At 52.2% G+C, this 27433-nt stretch overlaps 1 protein-coding gene across 3 annotated transcripts in view; it reads right to left on the minus strand.

Annotated features, from left to right (window-relative positions):
• UBE2O (ubiquitin conjugating enzyme E2 O) overlaps positions 1-27433 on the minus strand; it is a 56042-nt gene that overhangs the window by 6123 nt on the left and 22486 nt on the right. For 2 of the 3 annotated variants that reach the window (XR_008666078.1, XM_055337505.1), the window contains exons 2-13: positions 7392-7451; positions 7177-7287; positions 5134-5231; positions 4615-4678; positions 3793-3936; positions 3259-3368; positions 2981-3131; positions 2266-2738; positions 1747-1901; positions 1372-1484; positions 1161-1289; positions 495-584 (exon numbers count right to left, since the gene is read on the minus strand). Coding sequence is in view for 2 of the 3 variants with exons in the window: in XM_055337505.1 (XP_055193480.1) it covers positions 495-584; positions 1161-1289; positions 1372-1484; positions 1747-1901; positions 2266-2738; positions 2981-3131; positions 3259-3368; positions 3793-3936; positions 4615-4678; positions 5134-5231; positions 7177-7287; positions 7392-7451 (1698 nt within the window). In the remaining variant the exon portion in view is untranslated. The remainder of the gene's footprint in view (positions 1-494; positions 585-1160; positions 1290-1371; positions 1485-1746; positions 1902-2265; positions 2739-2980; positions 3132-3258; positions 3369-3792; positions 3937-4614; positions 4679-5133; positions 5232-7176; positions 7288-7391; positions 7452-27433) is intronic. The other variant, XM_055337519.1, reaches the window with a different exon arrangement.

The raw sequence follows: 27433 nt of genomic DNA on the forward strand, positions 1-27433 counted from the left end.
GTGAGGATTGGCTCAAACAGGGTGCAGGCAAAGAAATGATACTGAGAACATCTTTGTTGCTCAGAACCCACCAGCAGGGGCTGGGGCTGGGACTGAGGCCAGCTCTTCTCCTTTCTCTTCCTGATCTGGAGAAATTTTCCTAGAAATGTTGGTGGGAAGGCTCTACCTTCTATAGGAAGTAACCTATGTTTCTTAGCAGAGTGAGACGGGGATGCAGGCAAACCCGTAAACCTTCCGGGTGGGGCAAGACTATGGGCCAGCTGTGGGCTGCCCTTCTGTTCTCCTAACTCCCTCTGCCCAGAGCTTGGCATGTAATAACCCCTCCCTCTCAAGCTCTCCCTGAGACCCAAACACCCAAAAGAAGAGACCCTCACTAGGAAGATCTGAGAGCCCGTCTTCCTGTTCCGTGAGCAGGGACAGGAGACAGGCCGAGGCTCCCAGCCCAGGTGCCACAGTTGTGAGCCATGTGGTCTGGGCATTGCCAAAGGGCTCACCTGGGGCAGAATGATGGTCTTTGAGTTGTCAGCCCACACCACCTCCACCTTGCTGCTGACATCCACGCGGGCCACCTGGCCAACTGACGGCTGCAGGGTAAACGGGGCAGGGTCAAGGAGCAGCTCTCCGAGGGGTGAAGGCCACAGCACCGCCAAAAGGGAGCTCTGGCAATGGGTGACAAGGGTGAGGCCACGAGAAGGGAAGGGATGTGGGTGCCAGCCAGAGGCCACACTTGGTGAGCAGCTTAAGCGTAGGACCCTCTGGTTCCAAAACGGGCAGTCGAGCACACAAGCCCCTACTGATTCCATTCCTACTCAGAGCAGTCGGCTCTCGCTGGGCTTCCTGACACTCTTACAACGGGGTCCCTGCCATGGGATGTTTGGTCCTACTCTTCCTCTGCTTGACCCCAGCCAATTTCCCACTCGCTCATCAAGGCCCAGCTCAGATGCCACCTCCCCAAGCCTCTCCTGTGCCCCCACAGCACTCAGGACCAGCTACATGAAGCCTGATCCCGAAGGTGGGTGAATCCTTGGGGAGGCCGTCAGGCAGCTGCCCTACTCGGGAGGCATTTGCGGAGCCCAGAGCACAGCACGTCTTGTCTCCTGGAGCCACCTGGTGGCACCTCCAGGGACTGCAGATGCTGCCTAGGAGGCAGGCAGCACTACCTCATCCTCCTTGTGAGGAGCTCCATCCTCAGTATTGCCAATGCGGATGACGATGTCAGTTGTGCGGAACCGGAAGTCAGGGTGGTCAGCAATGTCGTAGACGCTCACGTCTTCCTCTTCTCCAATCAGCTAGAGGATAGGATGGGTCGTCGTGAGCCCAGGGGCCTGACACCTAGCCCACCATGAAGCAGTGGGGACCACGTGTACTCACCTCCACGTCATCGCCACTTGGCCGTAGCTTGAACCACTTCACCATGCAGGTACGGCCCACGTGGTCCCCGGACTGCACCACACCATAGACAGCGGGGTCCGGACAGCTCTGGACTGCGGAACCAGAGGAGGGAACATCTAGGTAAGGAGTCCTGGTGGGGCCACCTGCCCCTCACTACATCTCAACCATAGCCAGGCACGGAACCCATATGTCCTCTGGCTAGGTTGGTGGAGGCCAGAAAAAGCTGCCCCGGCCCTTGAAAAAATGAGTCACCTTCTAAGGGGTTGTCTCCTCCCTGCCCCTGAGACCTCCGGCCCATCCCCCCTAAGCCCTGTCCAGGCCCTCTGCTGGGCAGCCTTCTAGAGGCAGCACTACCTCGCTTGTCCACCACGAAGTCTCCAGGGCAGAATTCGTTATTGTCCAGGTGGTGCACGGGAAAGAGGTCATTGGAGCGAATGTTGCACTCCACGGAGCCATCCTGCCACATGACGTCTGCTGAGGTCATGGTGGTTACCACCTCCACTGCCACCCTGCAGGCACGGTGCCACCAGCCAGCCAGGCCACACAAACGGGCGAGAAGGAAGAAAAAGCGGTCCACATGTGCTCACCTACACCTCCCCTGCCCTGCGACCTCCTTGGAGAAAGGTCTCCTTTGGGAGACCTCGTGAATGCGATCCTAGGGGCCAGACCCGGGGCCAGTGCCACCATGCCACCCACTGCCCCACTCCCAGACCTCTCTTTTCTATCCAGGCCAATCCGAGGCACCTCAGCTGGGTGCCCCCGAGCCCACAGAGGGCTTGTGGACTGTGTGTGCTTGTGTGTGCAGGCACCGAAGGGTCGGCCCCAGGCTGGATATTCTCCCAGTCAGCAGGGAGAGGCACCCTCTGGGTTTACCTGTCCCCCGGCTTAAAGTCACGAGTGATTTTATTCTTCTTCCGCTTGTGTTTTCGCTTTAAGTTCTTGATAGACAAAGGGATGCTCTTTTTTCTGCTTGTACCACTGCCACTCTGGGAGGAAGTGGTGGAGCTAGCAGAGGAGGTCACTGAGCTGGTGTCATCTGTGTCATCAGCAGCCTCGTCATCCGCGTCCTGCTCCGCTGAGTGCAGCCTGTCGTCTCCACCTTCCTTCAGCAGGAAGGGGGGCAGCTGCTCACTCGTGTCCTGGGCTTCCTCTGAGCCCTCATCTTGCATGTCCACCGGGCTGGTGGACCCATCAGGCGTCTCTTCGGGACTGACAGACCCTGTTTCGCTCTTGGCTTTGGCCCCTCCTTTCTTTCCTGGGTCCTCCATGGAATGGTCTCTAGTGCACTGGGTATCCGGGGAGCAGGACATGATCCTCACAACCTGCTTCTTCAACAGGCGCTTCACCTGTAAGGTTGGACAGGGAGGGCGGGGGCTGTGGAGCCGCAGGACCACCATGGCCCCACCCTGGGCATGAGGGACACCCAGGCAGCTTGGGAAGAGGGGGGCAGCTATACACACCTAGGTGGCCTGCAAAGGAGATCAGGGTTGCCCCCCAAGGCCTAAAGCACAGACTCTCCTTCCTGGCTGTGGAAATAGCTCAAGGCCAGTTCCTCAAATGCCCACCGATCCCAACCCCAAGGACATACCTTCTTGGCCATAGAGCCCTCCCCCTGGGCGCAGTGTTTTTCTGGACATTCACAGGCAATCTTGGCCGGCTCTACCTTGGCTGGGAAGACATACAGACAGCGCTCTCCAAGCTGCCGCTGAGCATGGTCAAAGCATCCGAGACGCTTCACCCTGGGAGGGAGAAGTGAGGAGTAGGTCAAGGATGATCTCGGCACCCCCACATCTATGACTCTGGCCCAGAAACTTGCTCAGGGCATGCCACTGGGGTTGTTGGAGTGGGCACGTAGGAGCCACTCACCTGCCTAGGTTTTCCTGGGTAATGACAGAGGGCGGGGGGCTGACGCTGTCCGTGCCCCCTGGACAGAAACTCTTGGTAATCCATGTGACTTTCAGCTCTACAACTTGTACCTGGGGATGGTGGGTAGGACAGGGCTTTAGTCAGCAGCTTAATAGCTCTCTTGGTAAAGCAGCTGTCCTGACCTCCAGAGCAGGAAGCAGATCTTCTGAGCATGGGCCCAAGTATGGCACCCGCAGAGCAGGCCCCACCTATGACAACTACAGCCTCGTCCGAGGGATTACCACCCCATCAGGGCCCAAAGGAACTGCCACTCGCCACCGTCCCACCTTGCTCACTCTGAATCAGTGAGTCTTAGGGACATCTGCCCACCCGCCACCCCATGACCACACCCTGGCTTCCCTTTATTTAAAGCCCTTTCAGATCAATAGGGCTAAGGAGCCGGGCTGAGCCCTCAGAGCAGATGACGAAGGTGTGGACGAAAGCTCAGCTCCAGGGCACGGAGTCTGAGGACGCGGCCCCCTGCCCAGCCCCTACCTCTTCCACCACCACTCGGAATTTGCTCTTGGTACTGAGCACAGGCTTGACCCCTGACAGCCACTGGACGCTAGAGAAGATCTTGGCAGGGCCAATGAGCACCTGGCCTGGGTAGAAGCCGTAGGAGTCATCAAAGAAGAGACCCTGCAGGGTGTGGGGCCAGAGAAGAAGTCCTTGTGAGTGGCATCTCCTCAGGGGCTGGTGCTCTGGGCATCCACCCCTTCCCTCACCTCACAGTGGCATGCTCCCCACTGCCCCAGGCTAAAATAGACTCAAGGGCTCCAGAGCAGCACCTCTTAGACCTAAAGTGCATGTAAATCACCCAGAGAACTTACCAGAATGTACATTTGACTCATTCTAACAAGCTCTCAGGCCATGTCAATATTGTTGGCCAAGGGTGACACTGCAAGGACTCTAGAGGGCAATAGCCCCCAAACCTGTTTGATCATGCACCCGCCAGCCCCCCATACTTATTTACAAATGGTCACACATCACTGTTCTCAAGTATCATATCGTAATGACAGTGTACAGACTCTAATACTAAAGAATGGATGTTTTTCAGGATGAGGTCAAGTTAACAAAATGCAAAGAAACCTTCTAATACTCCTGCCCATGCCCAGACCTTAGGACCTTCTGGTGCATACCTACCCCTTCTGTGGGAAACCACTCTGCCTAGAAGCAGCACTTGCTTAGCCTAGGCTAGCTCCCAGCTCTTTGCTAAGTGGTCATCCTTCCTGGCCAGCCCAGAGGGCAAGGGAACGTGAGACCCTGTCCCCCGAAGCCTGCCCCCCCAAGAAGCCTGCCTGGGTGGAGCACACGTACAGAGTCACTGACATGGGGGCAGACATCATAGAGCTTGGCGCCATCTTCTGTGTTCATGGAGCACCTGAAATAGTGAATGAACAGGGGTTTGGTTCACGGGGCAAAAGGACAGAGTCTCAGGGGAGGCATGGCCCCAGGACACGCTACGGTGCTGACCAGTATCAAAAGGAGTTATCGAGAGGCATCAATATGCTGGCATGCCCTAAAATGGTGTGAATCATCCTCTGCCCACAGCTCGGCCTCTACACAGGTACAAGTAACTCCCTCAAAACAAATAAGACCTTAACCCATATGTGACTGCTCACTACCGTTAAAAGGTGTCTAAAATAAAGCATAACCCCTAGCAGACACTCTAAATGAGGCCAGGGCAACAGGAGACTAGCCCAGGGTCAGACCCAGTGCTTGGAGCTCATGTCGTCACAGGCTCTGGGAAAAAACATCCTTGGCCCCTCCTCCCCATGGGCGCCCCCCCCCCTCCCAGGTGGCCCCTGCAGAGCAGCCAGGTATGGCCAGGTATACCTGGCACCGTTGGATAGCTTCAGGATGATCTGGTTCTTTAAGTCGTACACCTTCCCCAGCCAGCAGTCATAGGCAATGTAGTCCCCGTACATGAAGGGCTGCAGGCCGAGGGAACAGGGGTGTGAGAGATGCAGGCGACACTGGTGTGCAGGGCACCGATTCCTCTCTGCCCCGACACATGAGACATCCAGATGGCTACCTGGGCCAGTCGGCCACTGGCCTGAAGAGCTGGCTTTCCCCAACAAGAGTTCTATGCTGCACCTCAGCTTCCCTTCCCGGGGTGAAAGAAGAGGCAGCGGGGGCTGCTTCATGGCAACGAGAGTAGTGCAGAAGCCCTGGGGCCTCCATGGACACAGGACTCTTGGATAGGAGTGAGCTGTGGAGGTGGCAGGTGGAGGGTAGTTGCTGGACAAGTAAAGTGATAACTAATACACTGAGGATATCAAAGAACCAAGTTTCTTACCATTGGGGAAGGGACTCACTCATACAGAAAGGGGGAAGCGGACAAACTCACATATCTTCATGTCTATGTAGAAGAGGTACTGACAAATTCAGATGTGCCTACATGTATGTACATGCACGTCTGTCTGTGTCCACACACGGTCTGTCCATACAACAGTGCTGTCCCGAAAGGCCCTAGTAGCAATGAGTACACCTAGCCTCCATCTAGATCTTGCTTTTTAAAATATCGTTCTCCTCTGAAAGGAACCAAGGCTCTTTGGAGAAATGACTCCAGGGCTGGAGCAGGAAAGGTAGAAAGTAAGAAAGTGCTTAAAAAGGAAAAGAAAAAAAAGATGGGCATATGTATGTCAAAAGGACACAGATGTCAGCTCAAAGGGGCTCTCACTGGCTAAATCTGGGATAATTTCAGCTACAAAACAAATAATGGCAGTCACAGATTACAACCGACTGGGTAAGACAGGAATCTCCGAGTCCACGCGGATGTACAAAAACAAATGAGTACATAAATGAGGCTGAAGGAGAAGCTCTACTGCCCAGAATGCCGACTCCTGAACACGAGGAGGAACGTCGGCATCGTACAGGCCCCCTCAGCGACCATCGGAGCGCTGGCTGGCTGGCTGGCTGGGTGGGGGGAGTGGAGAGTGGCTCACAGAGGCCAGCGGATCGGGGTTTCACAAGTGACAGGTTACTGGCGCGATCCCGGAACATCTCCTCACAAAGCAGGATCACTTGCAAGGTGTGAAGGTTGTGGCAGCACCAACACGACAGGTCAGAGTGGACACCCCCGCTGTGGCCACTGGACATGAGGCTCAGGAAGAGCTCAAGGGGCCCTGGGCGGTCCTGCCAAGGATGCAGGTGCCTGAGTCTGGTCAGGAGGCCATGTCACAGAGCTCCATGCTCGGGGTCAGCCAGTGGAATGTACCAGGGTAGGACGACAAAGCAAGACTGGGGAGCAGCTCCAGATGAGGAATCAAAGAGCTGACAACTAAATGGAAAGTGTGCTCCTGAATGGAATCCTGGATCAGAGGGGGAGAAAGGATATTGCTGGGACAGCTGAACAGGGTCTGTGATCGGACAGCAGCGCACCAGTGCTGACTTCCTGAACTGGGCGCTGAGCACTCCTGTTTGGGGGAAGTACGTGCTGCAGTATTTAAGGCCCACGGAGCGCTCCATCTGCAGCCTGCTTTCTAGGGTTTCAGACAGAAGAGCAGGGAGCGAGAAGGAAATGTGGGGAACGGAGGAGGAAGGTGACGGGGCAAAGGGAGGGAAAGGCTCACAGCCAAGGAGCCCAATGGTGCCGGGAATGCAGGAACTCAGAGCTTCTCCTGAGTCTGAAGTCATTTAAAAAAGAAATTAAGGAAGAAATTTGTTTTTCCAAAAGTGAGTATGAGAGAAGGAAGGAAGCTAAGTAGTGAAAACCACACCAGCAGTCCATGCTGGAGGCCCAGGGATGTGGCTCAACCTCACATTCCAACGGCTTCCTCGCAAGAAGTGCCACTCAGGCACACAAAAGCAAGCCCCCATGAGGGCCTGGCCAGAAGCCGGAGACACCCCAAGAGGGCGGTGGATGGGGCTGCTCACCCAGATGTGCTGGAGGTCCTTGCTGTTGACAGGATAGATGATGCAGTTGGTGCCGATGAGCTTGACAGCACAGTCGATGCTGACGTCTATCACGGTGCCACACTGACTGTCCTGGGGAGGAGAAGGCATCCAGGCCCGAGCAGGCGCACAGCACCAGCCACCAGGGCAGACCCGGCCCAGACAATTCCCCAGGCAACCCCCGCACCAAGACTCACGGTGGATCGCATGTGCCGGACCACGTCCCGGGGTACCACGGAGCGGTCCTCTAGTTTCAGCTGGGAAAGAGAACACGGTGTGACAGAAGGGCCTCTGATGTCTGTATAGGGGGCATTTTTCTTCCAATTTCTCACTGAGGTGTGAGCCTATACACCGCCCAATGCACAAATCCTAAGTATGGCTTTAGCAAACGCCACACACCTCTCTGATCGCACCCAGACGGAGGGGCCCAACCGGAGGCAAACACCGCAAGTGGAGGTAACTGCGACCACACAAGCCGGCGGATCACAGAAGGCCTCATTTCAACGAAGGCTTCAATCGCCCATCCGTTGTACAGCAAAGCACTCTGCCGGGAGCGGAATCCTCCTCCTCCTTTCTCCGAGTGCCTACCTGGCCCTGCCGCTGAGCGCCGCGCAGCGGGGTGGAGGAGGAGCGTGACACTGGGCTGTGTGGGTCACCCTGAAGGCCGCTATCACCAGACCCGACCTTCTAATCTGGGCTATCCTTTCTGGCCAGCCGCAGCCAGCCGTGGCCCGCTCCTTATCTGCGGCGCTGCAGAGGACTGCGGGCCGCTCAGGGTGGCCGGCCCTGGAGCCCAGCCAACCGCCAACCGCACGACGAGCCTGACCCATCCCTCCAACAACGCCCAGCAACAGCCGCCTCTGAGGACAGCTGGGGCCTCTCGAGAGCTGTCCCCTCCCTGTGCCAGGCCCCGGAGCCCCCACCAATGGCCCAGGAGGAAGACGGTTCTCCGCCAGGCCAGCTTGTCTTCTTTGCTGGCTCTGCAAACCTGGGGTTCTTCATTAAGCCAGGGTATGGGGTGAGGCTCTGTGACTGCCCACCTCCTTCTGCGGGGGGGGGGGGGGGCACCTCCAGCATCCTGAACCACAGGGATGCAAGAGCTGGTCTCTCAAACAACAGCCAATCTAAGACTCCTCAAGGTCACACCGGCCCCACTCCCAGGCCCCGGGCGTGGAAAGGTGACCCCCATGGAAAGAGAACTGAGACACTAAAAAAGGAAGGCATTGGCTCAAGATCCCTGCAATTGTGGTGACGACAGCTAAGACAACCCTGCTATCACGAGGACAGGACTTGACAAAAAACTAAAGGGGAGGCACCTCTCAGTGAGAAGAACATGTGACTCTTGGTCTTGGGGTCGTGAGTTCAAGCCCCACGCTGTGTAGAGAGGTGATCTAAATAAATAAAACCTTTAAGAAAACCAAAAAAAGTGAAGAGAGGGGAGCAATGGGCTCCACCATTGACAAGGGATAGAGATTTTCTTACATAGGAACCTAAGCCAACGATCCAGACACTTGGCCATGTCAGCTCTGAAACCTCAGGCAAATCACTTCCGTCCACATGTACAAAATGGGGTGGGAGCAGCCATCTCAGAGCAGTTGAGGAGATAATAAGGCAATGAAAGCAGATGATCACAGGGTGCTCAGCACACAGTAAGTGCTCAGCAAATGCCAGATGTGATTACTCCATGTGACTCCACTGTCCTGCGAGGCACAGGCTGGAGACCTTGTGTGTACAGGCTCTCCTTCCCTCTGCTCGAAGATCCCAGGAGGCAGGGAGGGGCCACGTGGAGCTCTGCTCAGGGTCTGCTGGGATGATGGTGCCACTTTTCTAACTCCAAGAACTTCCCATGCTCTAACCCTCTGTGCCCAAAGCTCTGGTCTGGGATGTGGTATTTTCAGTGCTGTCCCACCCTATCTCAAACCTCTGCTCCCATTTTAGACTTCAAAAAGCCACAATTGCAGGTTTTTCCAAGTTGCCATAGAAACCAAAGTTGCAGTGCCAGGAAATCCAATGGGAGAGGGACTGTTCTGTGTGGGGCAGGGGGGACACCAATCCCTGGTGTGACCTGCAGTCTCAGGCACAGGCTGCCTTGCCTGCTAAGGGATCCCTGAGAAGAGCCCCAATTTGCGTCTGCAGATGGTGTCCCCACCCTGGGGTTTGTGTTGGTCCCTGACAGAGCTGCAGGGAAGGGAGTGGCACAGGCACAGATCCTGAATCACTGCAGTCTTAGATGGCATGCTGCCCAGTCTCGCATCACCCTGGTGCAGAGGGGACACTGAGGCTCCCGCTCTGAGGCTTAAGTAGGAACAGCACGCTAGTGAAGGCTGGCATCACTGCAAGGCCAGGGCATGTTTTCTCTTTCCTGCCTTTGCGAACCTGTGCTGAGGCCGGCAGGTCGCAGTTCCCCGTGTTCCTGGGGAGGGAGGCGCTGGGGGACGCTGGGGGCTGATGAGCTAACACTGCCTTCTGGACGTGGCTCTCCCAACCTGCGCATGGTCTTTTGTCAGAGTCCACTCCACCGTGAGGCTTGGTCTTCAGGCTCTTCTAACAACATCCCGCGATGGGGAGGGACATATCTCCCAAGCCCTGACAGTGTTGGGAGCGGAGCAGAGTGGGAGCAGCAGGGAGAAGAAAGGGGTGTGGTGGCCACTCTTCTGGCTATTTGCCTTCCCTTGGGAATTCCAGAAAATGAGCAAAGAGTGTCTAGAAGGGCTTTGGACAACTTGCAAGGGTCTCCCTCATCCTTCACAACTTTCCTGACCAACTCCCTATGTCCCCACCCACAGGGGCACTACTTTCGTCCAGACAAGCGAGTCCTCTCCAATCTGTGTGCCTCTCCCCTGCACAGTCCCTTCCAAATGGCCCCTTCCTCTCTGTGCTCCCTGCATCACGAAGGCTCCCCACATCCCCACTCTGGAGGGCATCACTGTGCTCCTGAAGACTCAGGGGCTCGGGACACCTCTGCCTACTGCAAATAGTGCTTGTTACGTGTCAAGAGGTTTTCGGTTTTCTTGGCATACTATCACTGTCATCCCCATTTGACAGATAAATAAACTGAAACGGGGAGAAAACAAGAAACTCGTTCACAGTCACACAGCGACACACAGGTGGACCCTGACTTGCACTGAGGCACCTGGCTGGAGACCATCCTCTTAATCACACAAGCTCATCCCTCCCCAGAGCTGCAGAGAGAGGAGCAGAGTAAAACCTATTTCTGGCAGGTCCACACGTGGTAAAAAGACAGTGATTCCTCTCCTGGTCATAAAGGCATTCAACACTCTATTCCTTTCTGGGACAGGAGACTGGAAGGATCCGGCGCCCAGACAGCAGGTGCCCAGGACTAGCACTAGAGGGCGCGGCGCCTGTCCGCGGAAACATGACTCCGGAGCTCAACTAGTCCCGAGACAAAGCCCTGGTTTTCTGTTAGGTGCACCTCACTGAAGTTAAAAAAACAAAAACAAACAAAAAACAAAAACCCAAAACAAAAAAATTTACCAGGGTGGGATCTGAGGTGGGGATGACTGTCATTACTGGCTCTAGAATGCTCAATGACCTCTGAGGTGCTGACTCTCAGCGTTTCTTGAGGGAGAGTGTAGCTGTCAGAAGATTCTGAACAGAAAAATAAAAAAAGATACGACACCAAAATGTTAACGTGTCTCTGAGCGAGAAGGGGCTATATGGATGGCTTTTAAAAGGGGCATGTGTTAGGGCGCCTGGGTGGCCCAGTGGTTGAGTGTCTGCCTTCAGCTCAGGTCATGATCCAGGGTCCTGAGATCGAGTCCTACATTGGGCTCCCTGCGTGGAGCTTGCTTCTCCCTCTGTCTGTATCTCTGCCTCTCTATGTGTCTCTCATGAGTAAATAAATAAAATCTTTAAAAAAGGGAGGGGGCATGTGTTACCTCAGACAATTTTGGTACACAACCGTGGGACATCCTTTGCTCCCCCTGCCTGCTCTAGAGACGCGCATCCAACACCACCTCTGCCCTCCAGGGACAGGGATGCTGGCACTGCTCTGGAGGACAGCCAGGCTTTACAGAGGAGGTGACTCACCTGAACAACAATGAGCACCTCCCATGTGCCAGGCGCTGGGGAGACAAGTGCCTGCTCTCACAAAGCTTACATTCTAGCACAGTGGAGGAAATGGATGCACTTGTGTGTGCGCACACACATCAGGTGGTGCTAAGCGCCATACAGAAAAACAAGGCAGTGCAGGCAGGGGTGAGAGGGAACGGGAGAAAGCAGGAGTGAGTTATTTTAAATGGCTGGTCAGGAAAGGCCACTCCAAGGTGACATGTGACCAGAGATCAGGGCTGCCGTAAAGATTCATGTCCTCTGTGTGTTCGACAACCAGCAAGGGCAGCATAGATGAGACTACTTCATTCAGGCCTTAGAGAAAAAACCGCAGGAAGGACCTGAGGTTCCATCCTCATTGAGACGGAATCCCTGCAGGGCTCAGAGGAGACTGTATGCATGGCGATAATGTTAAAAGGATCCTCTAGGGGGATCCCTGGGTGGCGCAGCGGTTTGGCGCCTGCCTTTGGCCCAGGGCGCGATCCTGGAGACCCAGGATCGAATCCCACGTCGGGCTCCCGGTGCATGGAGCCTGCTTCTCCCTCTGCCTATGTCTCTGCCTCTCTCTCTCTCTCTCATAAATAAATAAAAATTAAAAGGATCCTCTAGGTGCTGGGGGCCAAAAACATGCTGTAAAGAGGGGTAGGGAGACCAACTGGCCCAGTGGTTCTCAACTGGGGGCAACTCTGCCCCCCAGATTGCATTTGGACTGTCTGGACACATTTTTGGCCGTTACCAAAGGAAGTTTCTGGTAATGTAGAGGGTAGAGATGCTGCTAGACATCCAACAATGCACAGGACACCCCCACCCCGCCCCGGTACCACGACAGTGATCCAGCCCAAAGCATCTGCAGCATTGAGGCAAGAAGCCCTGAGGCTGCCCCTAGAATGGTGCGCTGAGACCAGAGAGGTGGGGGAAAGGATCACCCCGGATATGTTCAGAAGGCAGAGCTCATGAGGTGCCTCCCGTGGTCGGGATGCAATAAAATCACAGGGAAGAGGCAACATGACAGTGAGGCCGGGCACTTCCATGCCACTCCCCAGTGCAGCTCCATGGAGCTCTGCTCTGACCGGGAGGATCACTCTCCTCCTCCTGCCCCCACTGAGGTGCACACTGCTCCCCTGAGCTGCAGTCTCGAGGCCCACTGCTGACCACACAGCAGCAACAAAGCAGGTCCTACAACCCTTGATCCAAACCCTCACTCATAACACTGCTCTCAACTGACCTGGAGGAGCCCAAAGTCGCTGTATAAGTTTGTTTCATGAATATAAAAAGACAAACTGAGGCTGATCAATAGGTTGAAAATAAAAAGAAGCTGCTACAAGAAACTACTTTCAAGTGGATCTGAGCATCACATCCGTAGGATTTGGTGGGTGGCCCTAAGGGCTGGCCTTCTCAGCGGAAGCCAAGCACCTGCTCCGGGGAACACAGGTGGCTTCATTCCTCGCCAGCCGCACCAGCACCAGGCTCCCAGTGTGACAGGGAAGTGGCAGGAAGTTCCCAATGAAAGGCAAAGGAGGGGCTTCAAGGTGCCTCAGTATTTGTGTCAAGGCCGGAACCCACACACTCGACCACTGTCATCTACCGTCTGACTGTGGGTATCGTCCTTCAGATCCACCGGAGGAAAACCAAGCCTGTCTTTCCAGGGAGACAGTAATGTTCTCAATACCAGACCTTCAAACTTACAACTGGGAACAGCTTCAAACTCAAAAAGCTCAGCATCGTGCCAAGCATCCACGGGGGGCTGCACAGCCTCAGATCACAAGGACAAGCTGACCGCCAGCCCCACACTGTGCCCTGGTGAGTGAGTGGAAAACTAGGGACAGCCTATAGTGGTCCAGGTTCAGGTTTGTATTCAGGGTGAGGTTTCACCAAACATCGCTGAACTGAGCCAGGCCCAAGGCCTCGGGGGGACCTCTCAGAAACCTCAAAGTGCTCAGCAAGGAAACCAGACTCTTTCTTCAGAAAAGAAAAACAAGCTACCCCGCAGCTTTGCCTGGGGAGGAGGGGAAAAGTGGCCCAGCCGACACAAGTAGGAATTAGGCTGTTTCCCTAAGCCAGGACTCAAAGGACAGAGTCCTGAAAGGAATATGAGGTCAGGCCAGCACTGGAAATTTCTAAAGACTTACTACTCCCAAGGGGTAGGAACAATCTGTGAAGCACAGTCCCTGCCACCTGCCAACAGCCTGAGTGGAGTCTGAGTCCAAGACACATTGGAGAAGGATGAAACAGGTCACCAGGGATTCCACTCGGGTTGGGGACCCCAGGGACTCCTAATCAGACCCCCACCCCACCCCTAGTCACAGATACTTCTGACGCTGTCTGTCCCTAAGCTTGAAGGGCCTAGCCACACTGTCCGTGGGTTCCAGTCCACGGCAAGCACCGCACAGCAGCAGCACCGCGGGGGGAGGCAGACGCCTGAGAGCACACACAGATGCTCCTAAGGCTGAGAAGCCCCTCAGCCCGGCTCGTTTTGACAGGGGTGAGAACAGAAGAAACCATTCAATAGGAACTTTGTTAAAACCTAGAATTGAGGTCAATTAATTTCTTTAGAGCTTCCTGTAGATTCAGGGCTAGAGGAGAACATACAAATGTAAAATAAGGAGTGCACACTGTTTTGAAAGAATTTTTACAAGGACTTGGCACAGAGATGGGTGAGGAGTGGGAAGGCCCAATGACCTTAACCTCCCTCTCCCCCCTGCCAACGCAAATACAACTGGGTGGGCAGAGAAGCTACTTATGCGGGACTGGAAATCTGTATGCTACAGTGAGGAATTCTGGAAAAGTTTTGGAAATCCTAGAGTGGAATGCTCCCTACAGCGGTGTTTTTCAAAACTGTGGGCTGTGATCCATTTGTGGGTTATGAAATCAATTTAGGGGGTCATGGCCAACACTGGGGGGGGGAGGAAGTATCTACACGCATGACACATAGTAAGGCCAGGTACATTTGGGGAAACCCCCTCTAGTTGCAATATATAATGCACATGTGTCCTCGGCCATGACGTAAAATGTACATTCTCCGGTGGGTCACTCGAAGAAGTCTGAGAGCCCCCACCCTACCTGTCCAGTCTCTGTACCTGGCTCTGCTGCTTCTCTCTGCCTAGGGTTTCAGCCAGTTATACCAAGGGGAGAGAGGCTTCTTTTCTCATTGGAAGTTGGTCTGGAGCCAAAAACAAGCAAACAAACAAAAAACCCAGGATCTGTATGTTTGCACCCAGACACTGTGGGGGTCGGGTACTACGAACTCTCTCTGGCATCACTTACAGATGTCAGCGTGGTGGCTTTCAAAAGGGGCAGGAAATGGCACTGTGGATAGAGCTAGGCTCCTCTTCTGGCTTTTTCCTAAGCCCGAGTTCCCAGTTACATGGGGCCGGGGGATATGACTGGTCAGTGATTCTAGCGTACGGCTGGGTAAGGACTTTCTCAGAGCAGTTGACCATCATGTGGCTAGCCCCTGACAACCCAACAATCAGCAAGCTGCCCACCTGAGGAGAGAAGGTTTTACCAGCAAAACACAAATGGCCAGAGGGCCTCACATGCCTGGGGAAGAGAGAGGACAGCTGGAAATGTCTGGGCAGAATGGAAGAAAAGACAAAGGTCAGTGCCCCTAACTAGAAAATTCTGTCAATCATGTGCTACAGAAACCATTCGTCAGAAGTTCTGCTAAAACCAGACTCAAGTCCATTAATTCCACAATTTTTTTAGTGTTTCCTATAGATTGAGAATGAGACAAGAATAAAAATCTGTAGGATTTTTATTGTGCCTTGTATTTAGACGGGGGGACAAAATGAAAATACGTGAAAACTGGGATCCCTGGGTGGCGCAGCGGTTTAGCGCCTGCCTTTGGCCCAGGGCGTGATCCTGGAGACCCGGGATCGAATCCCACGTCGGGCTCCCGGTGCATGGAGCCTGCTTCTCCCTCTGCCTGTGTCTCTGCCTCTCTCTCTCTCTCTGTGTGACTACCATAAATAAATAAAAATTAAAAAAAATCTTTAAAAAAAAAAAAAAAAAAAAAAGAAAATACGTGAAAACTTATACAGAAGTTCGTGTACTGCTTAGCTGGGTATGGAGACAAAAGTTCCTACTTCTGGACAGTGGGTGGGGGAGGGTGGGAAGGGCCAGGCTGTATAGGAACCATCAGAGATGTAGGTGAGGGATGTTCACCACCTCCTTGGCTTCAGATGAAAATTGACCAGGCCTCTGTACTCTCAGCCCCTCAGGGCAGCACTATCCCCTGGGACCCCCCTCTCATCACACACCCAAGATCAAAAGCTGCAATCAGGGCTGGGCAATGCAGCATGACTGCATCATTGCCTGGAAAATGCAGCTGCAGCTTGCTGGAATGGCCTGGAGGCACAGCCTGCCCCAGGGGACAGAGTAAGGGGACCCAGTCCAACTGCCTACTAAGTGAGGGGGCAGGACTGGGGAGCTGCGCCTGGCAGCAGGCCAGCTGGAGCCTCAGCAGCAGAGCTGGGTATCTGCAGATGCTGTGATGTTTGAGGTGTGGCTTGTGCATTTGGTGGCAAGAGGTGGAGGCATGGAGAAAGAACCAGCACTGCACCTCTAGTCTCGGCCCCAGGCTTATCTACCTGACTTTAAAAAGCACAAAGCAGCCCAGGGCTTTCTGGATCTGAAGGGAGGGTACAAATGGGAAGCCTTAGGAGGAAATCTCCCTCCTCAAGAAGTTTAACTAAAAAGTAGAAAAGTAAACAGTAAACATGACTTCATGTCTATACTTGTGGCCAGGCTGCTGTCCTGGGGCTGCCGGGCATCCCTGGGAGTGAGCATGCATGCAGCAGGCCACTGTCTGGGTGCAGAGGGCTCAGGGCCCAACACTGCCTTCTAGACCTCCACCCCACTTACATCCTCTGATGTCATGTCATCTCAGGGAATGATGACAGGCCTTTAGTGAGCTTGTACAGTATAGGCAGGAGCCCTACGTGCTCAGCCTCTTCCAAACCCACAACCTCTGCGGGGCACCACCATCACCCATGCTTTCACTCCACAGAGGCTTGCAGAAGTAGGTGAACTGCCTGAGACCACCCTGGCCACAAGACTCCAGAGCCATGGTTTTGCTAACTTATTTTTCCTCATTGGGCAAGCATTGCCTAGACCATGGCCCTCAAGTGATGAGAGCTGTGCTGACAAAGAGTGGCCCGATAGCACTCCACCATCTTCCCAGAGCTCCCTGAAATGCAGACTCCCAGGCCACAGGGCTGGGGAGTGGCCTGGAAATCCATACTTGAACAATGTCTCTCGTCTCCAGGTGACCTGTGTGCACGGCACCTTGTCTTCACCTAAGAGAAGGTCTTAAAAGAGAGGGTATGAGGATAGAAGGAGGGAGGGCCCTGTCCCAGTCCAGCCCCAGGAGGGCATTCTGAAAAGATGACCCAATGCTGGCTACTCTAATTGGTATTTTAAAGGCAAAAAGGAAAGAGAAGCAGCTCAAAGGGACGGTCTCTGAGTCCAGTGGGGCAGGCCAGGCCCACTCTCAACCACAAGGGATCCCGTGTGGAAGACCTAACCTCCTGAATCCACACCAACCTCTGCTTGCTTCTCCAAAACCCACGGTTGCTAATTCAAAGCAGATGAAATAAACACCTACTATCTTGAGGTACTGCACATCACCTGGTCACCAAATGGCCTGGAAACTCTGGCACAGATGGAATGGCTCTTGGTTTAGTCATTAAGTCTGAAAAACCCTGACTGCCCTCCCTCCTGACGTCAATTACCCAAAGCTCACCCACAGCAACTCATGTCAGGATGGGATGGTTTACTGAGCTGGGACTGGAAATACTTGTGAACAAAACAGCAGAATCACTGAGATTGGGGGAAGAATCCCTCCACCCCTCTGTCACAGCCAGAGAGCAGAGTCCTCTTACCAACCTGGGCGTGAGATGCCTCATCTGGAATGACAGCCCTGGGCTGTCCAGGCTCTTCGGGCTGGAGCTCATTCCCTGCAACATCTCCAGGGAGCCTGGTTGCTACCACCTGCCCACCACTGCTGAGGGGCCACATGGGCGGCCTGTCTGGAGCATGCATCCCCACAGACCCCTCCCCCCCAAGTGGGCAGGCTGAATGGAAAGATGTCCTTGGCCCATGCCAGGTCTGAGAAAGCCCCATGCCAGGCACACAGGGGCATAGCCTAAACCAGCCTCCTGACAATTTCTCTTCTGAGGAACCTACAGCTCAGTTGGAAAAAGCAAACACATGAAATGGTGTTTACAAAGGCTGAAACAAGACACAAAAATTAATGTAAGGGTGCATCTTGATTTAGATGCCATTACTAAAAAGTCTTTTATAAATTGAAAGGATTTTAGGTACACTAGGAGAGCTATCTCAAGAAAACCCACAGGAAATCTTAAAGTATGCAAATAACCATGTTCTTGTTCACATGGTCAAAATTCTACCCTCCTTTTAATGAGTGCAGACACACCCACCCACAGTGATGAAGAAGAGATCCGACCAAGAATGAATCAGAGCATGTGGGAAAGAGTGCTCTCAGCTGGGTGTGCAGGGGCCACGCTAACATCAGCAGCTAGTGCTACCCAGGCTCTGGCATGCAGGAGAAAACAGCCTTGCTTGGACAAAGGGGGTCCAGCAGACAGGTCATCTCAGGCCTGAGGGAGGGGTGCGAGGAGGAGGGGCAGGAGGAAGAGGAGGAGGAGGAGGAGGAAGGCATGTCTAGGTGCTTCACAGACCTCATTCAACCCTCACTGCCACCTCAAGGGGAAGGGCTTCTCCTCATTTCAGACAAGAAATGTGCAGGGATAGCCACAGAACCATCCCACCTCAGGGACCAGAACAGCCTCCCCACCCCACGATGCTCCAGGGTGCCCCTGAGGGGTCAGGGAAGAGTAGTGAAAACACCAGCACACAAGACACAGAACCTAGGCCTCCCAGTGACCTTTTCTGTATAATTAAGGCATGAAACTTCTTTCCTTCTGGGCAACTTTAGGTTCCACGCAGGAAGGATCTCTCAGCCAGAAATCATATTTTCACAAACCTGAACCAGGACGTTTCTTGAGAGCAAGAGATCAAAATTCATTTGCACTACAAGACACCCGTTTTTAGACTCCAGGCCTTACAATCAGCAGCTGCAAGGTGGTGTTCGGCTGACCACACACTACCATGTTGGTTTCTGAAGGGCAACTGGTGGAAACCAACAAATGGACCCATAAAAAGAGAGTGGAGGAAGTCTAAATATTCAATTTAGCAGTGTTGAGATAACAGAAGATTACGAGGAAAGACAGAGGCGGCCTCAGCAGGTCTCAAGAGGAGGACTAAGTTCTAAGGCAGGTATTCAGCAGAACCCTCAGCACTCTTTAAACAGACTCTGGGGCGCCTGGGTGGCTGTCAGTGAAGCATCTGCCTTCAGCTCAGGTCATGATCCCGGGTCCCGGGATTGAGTCCCATAGTGGGCTCCCTGCTTAGTGGGGGAGTCTACTCCTCCCTCTGCCCTTGGCTTGTGATCTCTTGCTCTCTCTCAAAAAAAAAAAAAAAAAATCTTAAAAAAAATACTTTAAACATATATATCTGAGGCTCAAGATGCAAAAACAAGGTATTAAAATCATCAACAGCAGGATCCCTGGGTGGTGCAGCGGTTTGGCGCCTGCCTTTGGCCCAGGGCGCGATCCTGGAGACCCAGGATCGAATCCCACGTCGGGCTCCCTGCATGGAGCTGCTTCTCGCTCTGCCTGTGTCTCAGCCTCTCTCTCTCTCTCTCTGTGACTATCATGAATAAATAAATAAAATCTTTAAAAAAATAAAATAAAATAAAATAAAATAAAATAAAATAAAATAAAATAAAATAATCAACAGGGAAGCCCCGGTGGCGCAGTGGTTTGGCGCCGCCTGCGGCCTCGGGTGTGATCCTGGAGACCCAGGATCGAGTCCCACATTGGGCTCCCTGCATGGAGCCTGCTTCTCCCTCTGCCTGTGTCTCTGCCTCTCTCTGTGTGTGTCTATGAATAAATAAATAAAATCTTTTAAAAAATAAAAAAAATAAAAAAATAAAAAATAAATAAAATCATCAACAAACTGAGTTCCCACTGATTACGGCTCCTCACCTCGGTTATCCCTGACATACTCATCGTTCAGCCCTTGAACAGACACACAGGCACCAGGTCATCAAAACAATGCAGCCCCAACTTTGACCTCTGCCCAGGTGCTCCAGACCCTAGTCTAGGCCAGTAGGCTCCGTGCCAGCTTTTATTTTATTTTATTTTATTTTATTTTATTTTAATATTTTATTTATTTATTCATGAGAGACAGAGAGAGGCAGAGGGAGAAAGAAGCAGGCTCCATGCAGGGAGCCCGACGTGGGACTCAATCCCGAGACTCCAGGATCACGCCCTGGGCTGAAGGCAGATGCTCAACCGCTGAGCCACCCAGGTGTCCCTCCGTGCCAGCTTTTAGCACGAAACCCCCACTGACCAGAGACAGGGGGCCTGACCCAGGCTGGCTGCTACCAAGGTGGCAAAAAGCAGATACTGCCAGCATATACCCGCGGACACCTGGGGGACAAGGCTTAGCCACCTTAAAGACTTCCAGGCAGGAAGGCGGCCATACGAACTTGACTGTTAGAGCTGAATTTCTGGATGGGCACAAGCTGGTACATAAAATGTGGCTCTGCCCACATGTAAGAGCTCCAAATTAGAGAAAGAACGCCCTGGCTCGAGGGGGTGTGTAGATGGCCACCAGGACCTCAGCTTACAGATGCTCCTGCTCCCTGTCTTCACCTTTCCTACTGTGAGCCCACAGAAACATGACATCATCTTCAAGATGACATAATCTTCAGTCAGCGAAGAGCCCACACCTCATCTACACAGTGGCTTGTGACATCCAGCTTTACCTCCACCCACAACACCTGCATCTTCTTCGGGCCAGGCTACCAAACACTGAGAATCAGCTGCTAATCAATAGCCACACTCTGCAAAATGCATCCTACCTTCTGAAGCAGACTCAGACTGAAAGGGATCCACTCAGCACTGCTATTTTTAAAAATGCAAATATGGTAGGAAACGGCAGTAAAAATAACACAGCAGGGCCCTGATCCAAGGCTGATTCTTTGCTGAGGGGCCAGGTTCTCATTGAAGTAGGGGTGGAGTGTGTGGGGCTCAGGGTGGCTGATCTTCCCACGGAGTTTTGTTTTTTATCTGGTGAGGGCAGAAGCGAGAAGACCGGCCAGACTCCCCCCACCCCTACCTGGCCGTCTCTCCCCGGATACACAGCTGAGCCCCCTGCAGCAGGTGAGCTGAATTCATCCCAGCGGGGCCGGTGGGCAGGCTTCATAGTCCTTCCCCAGAGTGACTATGCCAAATGCCAATGCTTCCCCGCCCCCCCGCCCCTGTTCTCCTCAATTCTAAAACATCTTCCAAGACACCTTGCAGACATGCCCCCCCCTCCCCCAAAGCAGGAGCTTGGTAAAGGCAGAGCAAGCCAAGGAGGAAGACAGACCAGACCCTGGGATAGAAAGCAAGTTGGGCCTTGCATCAGTGATGGTCATGACAGCCAGATGGTCCCATACTGCAGACTGCCTTCCAAATTGGCCTGATCCACTCTGTCAATGCCACGGCCGCAGACAGGCAGACCTCGCTACCAGGAGTCAGCAGACACAGCCTCCTTGCCACTGCAGCGCCAACCACGACAACCAAGCCTTCCTTTCCTCAGTTCCCCATGTTACCAGAATTAGGTCAGGACAGAGGCAGGTAGCCTCCCTCTGAGCAAAGATTTCTAACAAAATTGAGCACAAATATTTAGCCGCCTGAATTCATCATAATTGGCATGGCTGGGAAAGTGGAAAGGACTTACCAGCACACGCTGGAAAAAGAGGTAAGGAGGAAACATCTACTGGTCCTGCAGACTTACTTCTAACATGCCCTGTGGCCCGCTAACAGGGAACGGGAACAACCGCAGCTACAAGTGCCCCACAGCCGAACCCAAGTGTCTAGAAGGGCTAGAGACCTTCTGGGGTATGGGTTACAGCTTCTACGGGATAAACATCTCAGCTTTTCTATCTCCCCTATCTGGGCTAGCTGGCAGGCTCAAGAAGAACCAGAAGGCAACAGAAGATCGGCATCTGAAAAATCCTTCCTTGTGTCATAGGTTGTATTCAGACCTTCTCGAGGACCATCAGGCTAAGTGGAGGAAGACGGGGGCAGATAGATGATGATGTCTCATGGACCCAGCTGCGGTCCCGCACAGGCCAGCAGAGCCGCAGGAGGGTGAGGGCTGGCCTGCGGCGGTGGTTCTGAGGTCCCTACTGCAGCAAGCTGCAGGAGGCGCCAGGACATGCACGGCGGCTAGTAAGTAATCAAAAACCATTTCCCCCTTGTGCCCCCTGCCCATGCTTTCTCAACCGTTTCTGAGTTGACTTCACTCATTGGGAGGCCGAACTGTCCCCAGACAGACAGCTGGCAGAAACTGCTGAGGAGCTACGCGGGGAGAGGTGTGATGGGGTGTCTAACATTGACCCACTTTCCTCAGGCTGCAGGCCAGTCTCGTCTCTCCTCTGGCAGGGGTTGGGCTGGGCCAGGGTCTGCCCTGCAGAGAAGTCTGGGCTCCAGACGGATTGCTTCCTTTCACGTTTAGGACACGCTGCTCACTGGATCGACTGCAGGCCGTCCATCCAGCCACTCATGCGACCACCAACACAATGCTAGGATGCCAGATGCTGTGTCTGATGCCAGTGAAACTGGGTAACAAGAGAGCCTCAGCCCAGCCAATGGGAGGGTAGGGAGGACAGGTAGTTTCACAAGTGATTACGTGCTGGTGTCAGGCTAGGGGCGGTAGGAGCTGCCACAGGGGACAATCGTGGCTTTCATGTTTCTCCAGATGGCTGCACTCACGTCTCAGCTCAGACGTCACCTACTCAGAAAGGCCTTCCCTGACCGCCCCATTTGGACTTGTTCCTCCTTGTTCTCTACACATTCTCTGCACACTCCCACTTTTCCTCCACAGCACTCGCCATTCCTCCTGCATCTGTTACTCTCTGCCTCAGTAGAACGTGAACCCCACAAGGGTAGGCACTGCTCACTGCCACATTCCCAGGAACCCACATGGTGGATGCGAGGGGGCACCCCAGGAGCCGCCAGAGAGATGGTGGAGGAAGAATCTGAAGATTCAGGCCTGAAAGGGAAGCCACAGGGGCAGCCTAGGCCACAGCGTCTATGCAGGAACCTGCACATCGGAGGCCCTCTGTTCAGAAACCCCACAGCTGGCAAGCCCAGAATCGATTCCCTGGGACCCCCGCCACCTTCTCTCGGTGAGGGCAGCACCGAAGGGCCCACCCCCCAGCTCCTAAGCCTGGCTCAGCTCCCGACCCCAGCCCGGCAGCCTACTGCTCTGATGTGACCGTTCTGCGGGGTGTCCACACATAAAGAACCACACAGGTAAGTAACCACAATCTGAGAAGCAGCACTTGAGCTAACAGGCAAGAGCCACAGGAAAAGCAGAGCCACCCAGAAGGGGGACGGACGGCCTCACTGCGCGGAGTCTGGCAGCCTGTCCACAACGTTTTAAGCCCAGTTCTGATTACTCTACTCACACAATGTACAGAATTTTGAGAAGCTTCGGAGCAGCACTAGGAACAGGATCTAGGAGGAAGGAGGGAAACAAATTCCAGGACAGAAAAGAGAAGCCCAGGATTATTTCTGTCTTCGAGTCTAGACCTTCCATGAGAACACACGACAACTGCAAATGCCTGTGGAGAATTTAAAGGAGGGATGGCTGGGCCACAGAAAGAAACCAGGGGCAGGAGCAACCCTCCAGAATGGGCTTCTCCATGGTTCCTGGGTCAGACCTGTCCCGTCCCACAGGCAAGCCCTGGCCACACTGGGCTACGGAGCACCTGCAATGTGACCAAGTGTGAGAGGGGATATGCTAGAGCACAGACCGGAGTCAAAGCCAAGAACGAAGAACGCACACCACCTCATGAACAGGTTACAGCCCTTGCATGCTGACATATCCCGGATCTAGACTAGCTTGAATAAAAATTAATAAAATTGATTTTACCCGTTCCTTTTTAGCTTTTTCTAACGTGGCCACTAAAAACCCTCTGAAATTACATATGTGGCTTATACTGTATTTCCTCTTCTTCTTTTTTTTTTTTTTTAAGAGAACGGGAGGGGAGGAGCAGAGGGAGAGGGAGAGAGAGAATCCCAAGCAGGCTCCATGCCCAACACAGACTGGGGCTCGATCTCAAGACCCTGAGATCAAGACCTAAGCAGAAATCAAGAGTCGGATGCTCAACCGACTCAGCCAGCCAGGCGACCCCGTCTTGTGTTGTATTGCTACTGAACAGTGTTGGTTAAACCAGTGAATTCTTAAAAACAAGAGCACCAAAGGCATAACAACACAAAATAGCAGCCCCATCTTACTATTTCAATAGTGTGCCGCTGAGGCAACCAACCCCTTTCTACTTTCCCAGCGGGGAGAATATTCAGCTGAGTGTTCAGTATGCTTGCAGCTCTGAGTCCTAATTTGTTAACGGCAGACATTACCTAGACTGTCTCTTCCCTTCCCTCTGACAGCCCCGTACCTCAAGCCCATCCTTCCAACAGTTCCACTGCTCTGACCAAACAAGACAAACTAAGGGGGTAAACAGAGCTCTGAGCTGAACCAAGGGGCACTCTGCAAACACACACAACCTTCGTGCCTGGTGGTGACTGTCAAAAACCTATCCGTAACTTCTCCAAACATGCTCAAGTGATCCACCAGGCGTTCCCTGGGTTTCGTCTCTTGGAGACCATCCTCCTAGAAGAGTTCCACCCTGCCTCTCCAACATGAGCTTTCCTTTGCAGCAAGAAACAAGGGATTTCTTGTTTCCCAGATCCCAGAAAACTCGTTTTGGTGAAGCATGCCTCCCACCAGCTTCCAGGGAAAGGGTCCATGGGAAGCACCCCCCCCCCCTTCTTGGATGCCTGCAAAAATTACCTGCAGGGTAATGTGCCCAAATTCAGAATTCCCTCAGAATTTTTTTTTTTAAGATTTTGTTTATTCATGAGACACACACAGAGAGAGGCAGAGACACAGGCAGAGGGAGAAGCAGGCTTCCTGCGGGGAGCTGGATGCAGGGCTGGATCTCGGGACCCCAGAAGCATGTCCTGAGCCAAAGGCAGACGCTTCACCACTGAACCACCGAGGTGTCCCTTCCCTCAAAATGTTGAGGGGTTTGCTCTACTGTCCTCCAACCTGTCCTCACTGGCATGTTTTACTGTTTATATTTACTGTGATCATGTGGGTTTACTACTATTACCTTTAGGTGCCTTCTACCTACCATACTTTTTCGTTGCTTTCTTTTTTTCTAGAGGAATGACCTAGTTTTTATAATTCTGAGCATTTTCCCTCTATTGGTTTGAAAGCTTGCAGGCCTATTTCTATTTTTTTAATGGTTACCCTTAACATTTTAATACCTTTACTTGACTCAGAAAGGCTGAAGCACATCAACATCCCTCCTACTCTTCCCAAACAGTTCAAAGATCTTAGAATGTGTTCATTAAAATCATCCCCTCACTCTCATTTCCATTGTTTGTCAGGATTTTAGTTTTAAATTCTCAAATGAGTAGCGCTCACAGTTTCCTAAGTTAATGCTTATTGAGATCCACCCACACATCCCCACTGTCCTGGTTACACCTTTCTTTTCTGTCCCACTCTGTTCTACTGGGTCTAGTTTCCTTCTTCCTTAAGTGCAGGGAAGGTCTGTTAGTGAATAAACTCAGTTTTTTTCCTTCAGTGAAAATGCCTTCATTTTGTTTCCACTACTGAATAAGGAGGTTGCTGAAAACTAAGTTAACAACGTCTTTTCCTGAGCATGCTTAAGAGTTCATTTCATTCCTGTCTGGCCCCGAAGCTATGACTTAGACCTCTGATGGGCTTCCCTGGTGAACCCTGGGAGTAATCAGTATTTTTTTCCCCAAGCTGCTTTTCAGATGCTCTTTTTCCCTGGGGGAACTCCCATTAGACACAGCCTGGGTCCTCTCATCCTGTGCTCTTGCTGGTTGCTTCTCTTCCTTGTGTACAGTCTCTCTCTCTGGTAAACTCTACTTCCCTTCTTTATATCTATTTTCTGGTTCATGTAATTCTCTCTTAGCGTGTGTCTACTTTGCTCTTTAACACTTCCACTGGGTTTTATTATTTTTTTAAAATATTTTATTTATTTATTCATAGAGACACAGAGAGAGAGGCAGAGACACAGGCAGAGGGAGAAGCAGGCTCCATGCAGGGAGCCTGACGTGGGACTCGATGTGGGACTCGATCCAGGGTCCCCAGGATCACACCCCAGGCTGCAGGCAGCGCTAAACCGCTGTGCCACCGGGGCTGCCCTCCACTGGGTTTTAAATTCAATCAGAATTTTCATTCTGGAGTTCCAGGCTCTTAAAAAAAAAAAAAAGTCCTTTTAAATGTATCATCTTATGCTTTCCTTCAGCCCTTTACTTACTTAAAACATTTATATATTGTACTCTCTTCTATTACCTGGGGTTTTAAAATGTTGGAAATCCTGTTTGTTGTGGCAGTTGAGTCTTGCTTATAATTTGTGTGTTTAGTAAATTCCTGGCATGAGCTCATCATTTGTGGCAATGGTAGGATTCCAAGTGGCCTGTGCTGTGGAAGGGTCATTCGACACAAGTTTTGCTTTACCTTTGACAAGGAGCTCCAAGGGTATCAACAGCCTGGTGCCAGGCTGGTGCTAGTGCAGGGATTCCTGAAACACGTGGGAATTATAAATACAGAATCCAAACCCGGATGTTTCAACTGCTCACGGGAGACGTCTCCCAATACCTCAAGTATAGGGCAATGATAAACTTCCTTGCTGGGATGCCCGGCTATCTTGGTTGGAAGAGCGTTGTGACTCTTGATCCCGGGGTCGTGAGTTCGAGCCCCATGGTAAGTGTAGTAATTACTCAAATAAATCTTTAAAAACATATATTAAATAGACTTCTTCACCATTTCTCCAGCCCCACAGGGGAGATATTCTTGAATTCCTTTTATTCTTTCCACCAGGGACTAGCCTTTTGAGGCGAATTTCTATTTCAATTCCATGATCATTAAAATCCAAACTTCTATTTTTGTGAGGGTCCAATAAACACCCTCCAGAGATGCCGCAATCAAGCAGGCTCCTCTGCTCTGGTTTTAAATTCTCTCATTGATTTTGGTTTCTTGCTATCCCTTTGCTTTCTTATAAGCTTAGTTACATATTTAAAATCTATATTATATTTTATATGACATTTCTCAGTGATTGAGTAGGAGTGGTTCTACATTAGCTCAATCTACCATGTAGGATTGGAAATCCACTCCACTGCTGTCTGGCTTCCCACGAAGTTGAAAAATTGGATATATCTTCATTCCCAATCTTTTGTATGTGACCTGTTTTCTCTCTTTGGAAGCTTCATCCCCAGTGTTCTGGAATTACACAATGTGCCAATCAGAACTTTTTCCATTCACCATCCTGGAACCCTATGATCATCAATTTTGGAAACATTCCTGATTTCTTTGATACATTTCTGTCCTTCATTTTTTTTTTTCTTTCTTTAAGACCTCCTAGATGTCAGATGTTTTCATTGTATTTCCTGAGAGTTTCTGTCAACTCTTTTCTCTCCCCTAACATTATGTTAATACCAAGAACTCTTAATTGTTCTGAGTTTTACAGCATTCTGTTTTATTTCATCAACAAAATATCGGCTCTTATTTCTCAGAGGATATTCACTGTGTTCTGAGGGTTTCTCCCAGCACATCTTTCTCTTTGCTTGTTCTAGCCTCTACCCTTTGTGTTGGGAGCTTTCTGAATCTGTTCAGTGACCTCTGACTGTCCACTCCTAGTTGAAATGAGTCAACAGGAGATCTTTACGGTGAGGGAACAGTTCTGTATCTTTTTTTTTTTTAAGATTTTTATTTATTTGAGAGAGAGGGAGAGAGAGAGAGAGAGAGAGAGAGAGAGAGAACAAGCAGGGGGAAAGGGAGAAGCAGGCTCCCCACTGAGTAGGGATCATAACCCGAGCCAAAGGCAGACACTTCACTGACTGAGCCACCCAGGAGCTCCCATGAAACTTCAGGTGACAAAATGGCAGAGAACTGCACACACACTGCGTGTGCACCAATGTCAATTTCCTGGTTCTGATAGTGTCTGTGGTTGTGTAAGATACAACCACTGGGGGAAACTGGATGAAGG

The sequence above is a fragment of the Nyctereutes procyonoides genome, unplaced genomic scaffold (genome assembly GCF_905146905.1).
Source record: "Nyctereutes procyonoides isolate TBG_1078 unplaced genomic scaffold, NYPRO_anot_genome, whole genome shotgun sequence".
NCBI classification, from domain to species: domain Eukaryota; kingdom Metazoa; phylum Chordata; class Mammalia; order Carnivora; family Canidae; genus Nyctereutes; species Nyctereutes procyonoides.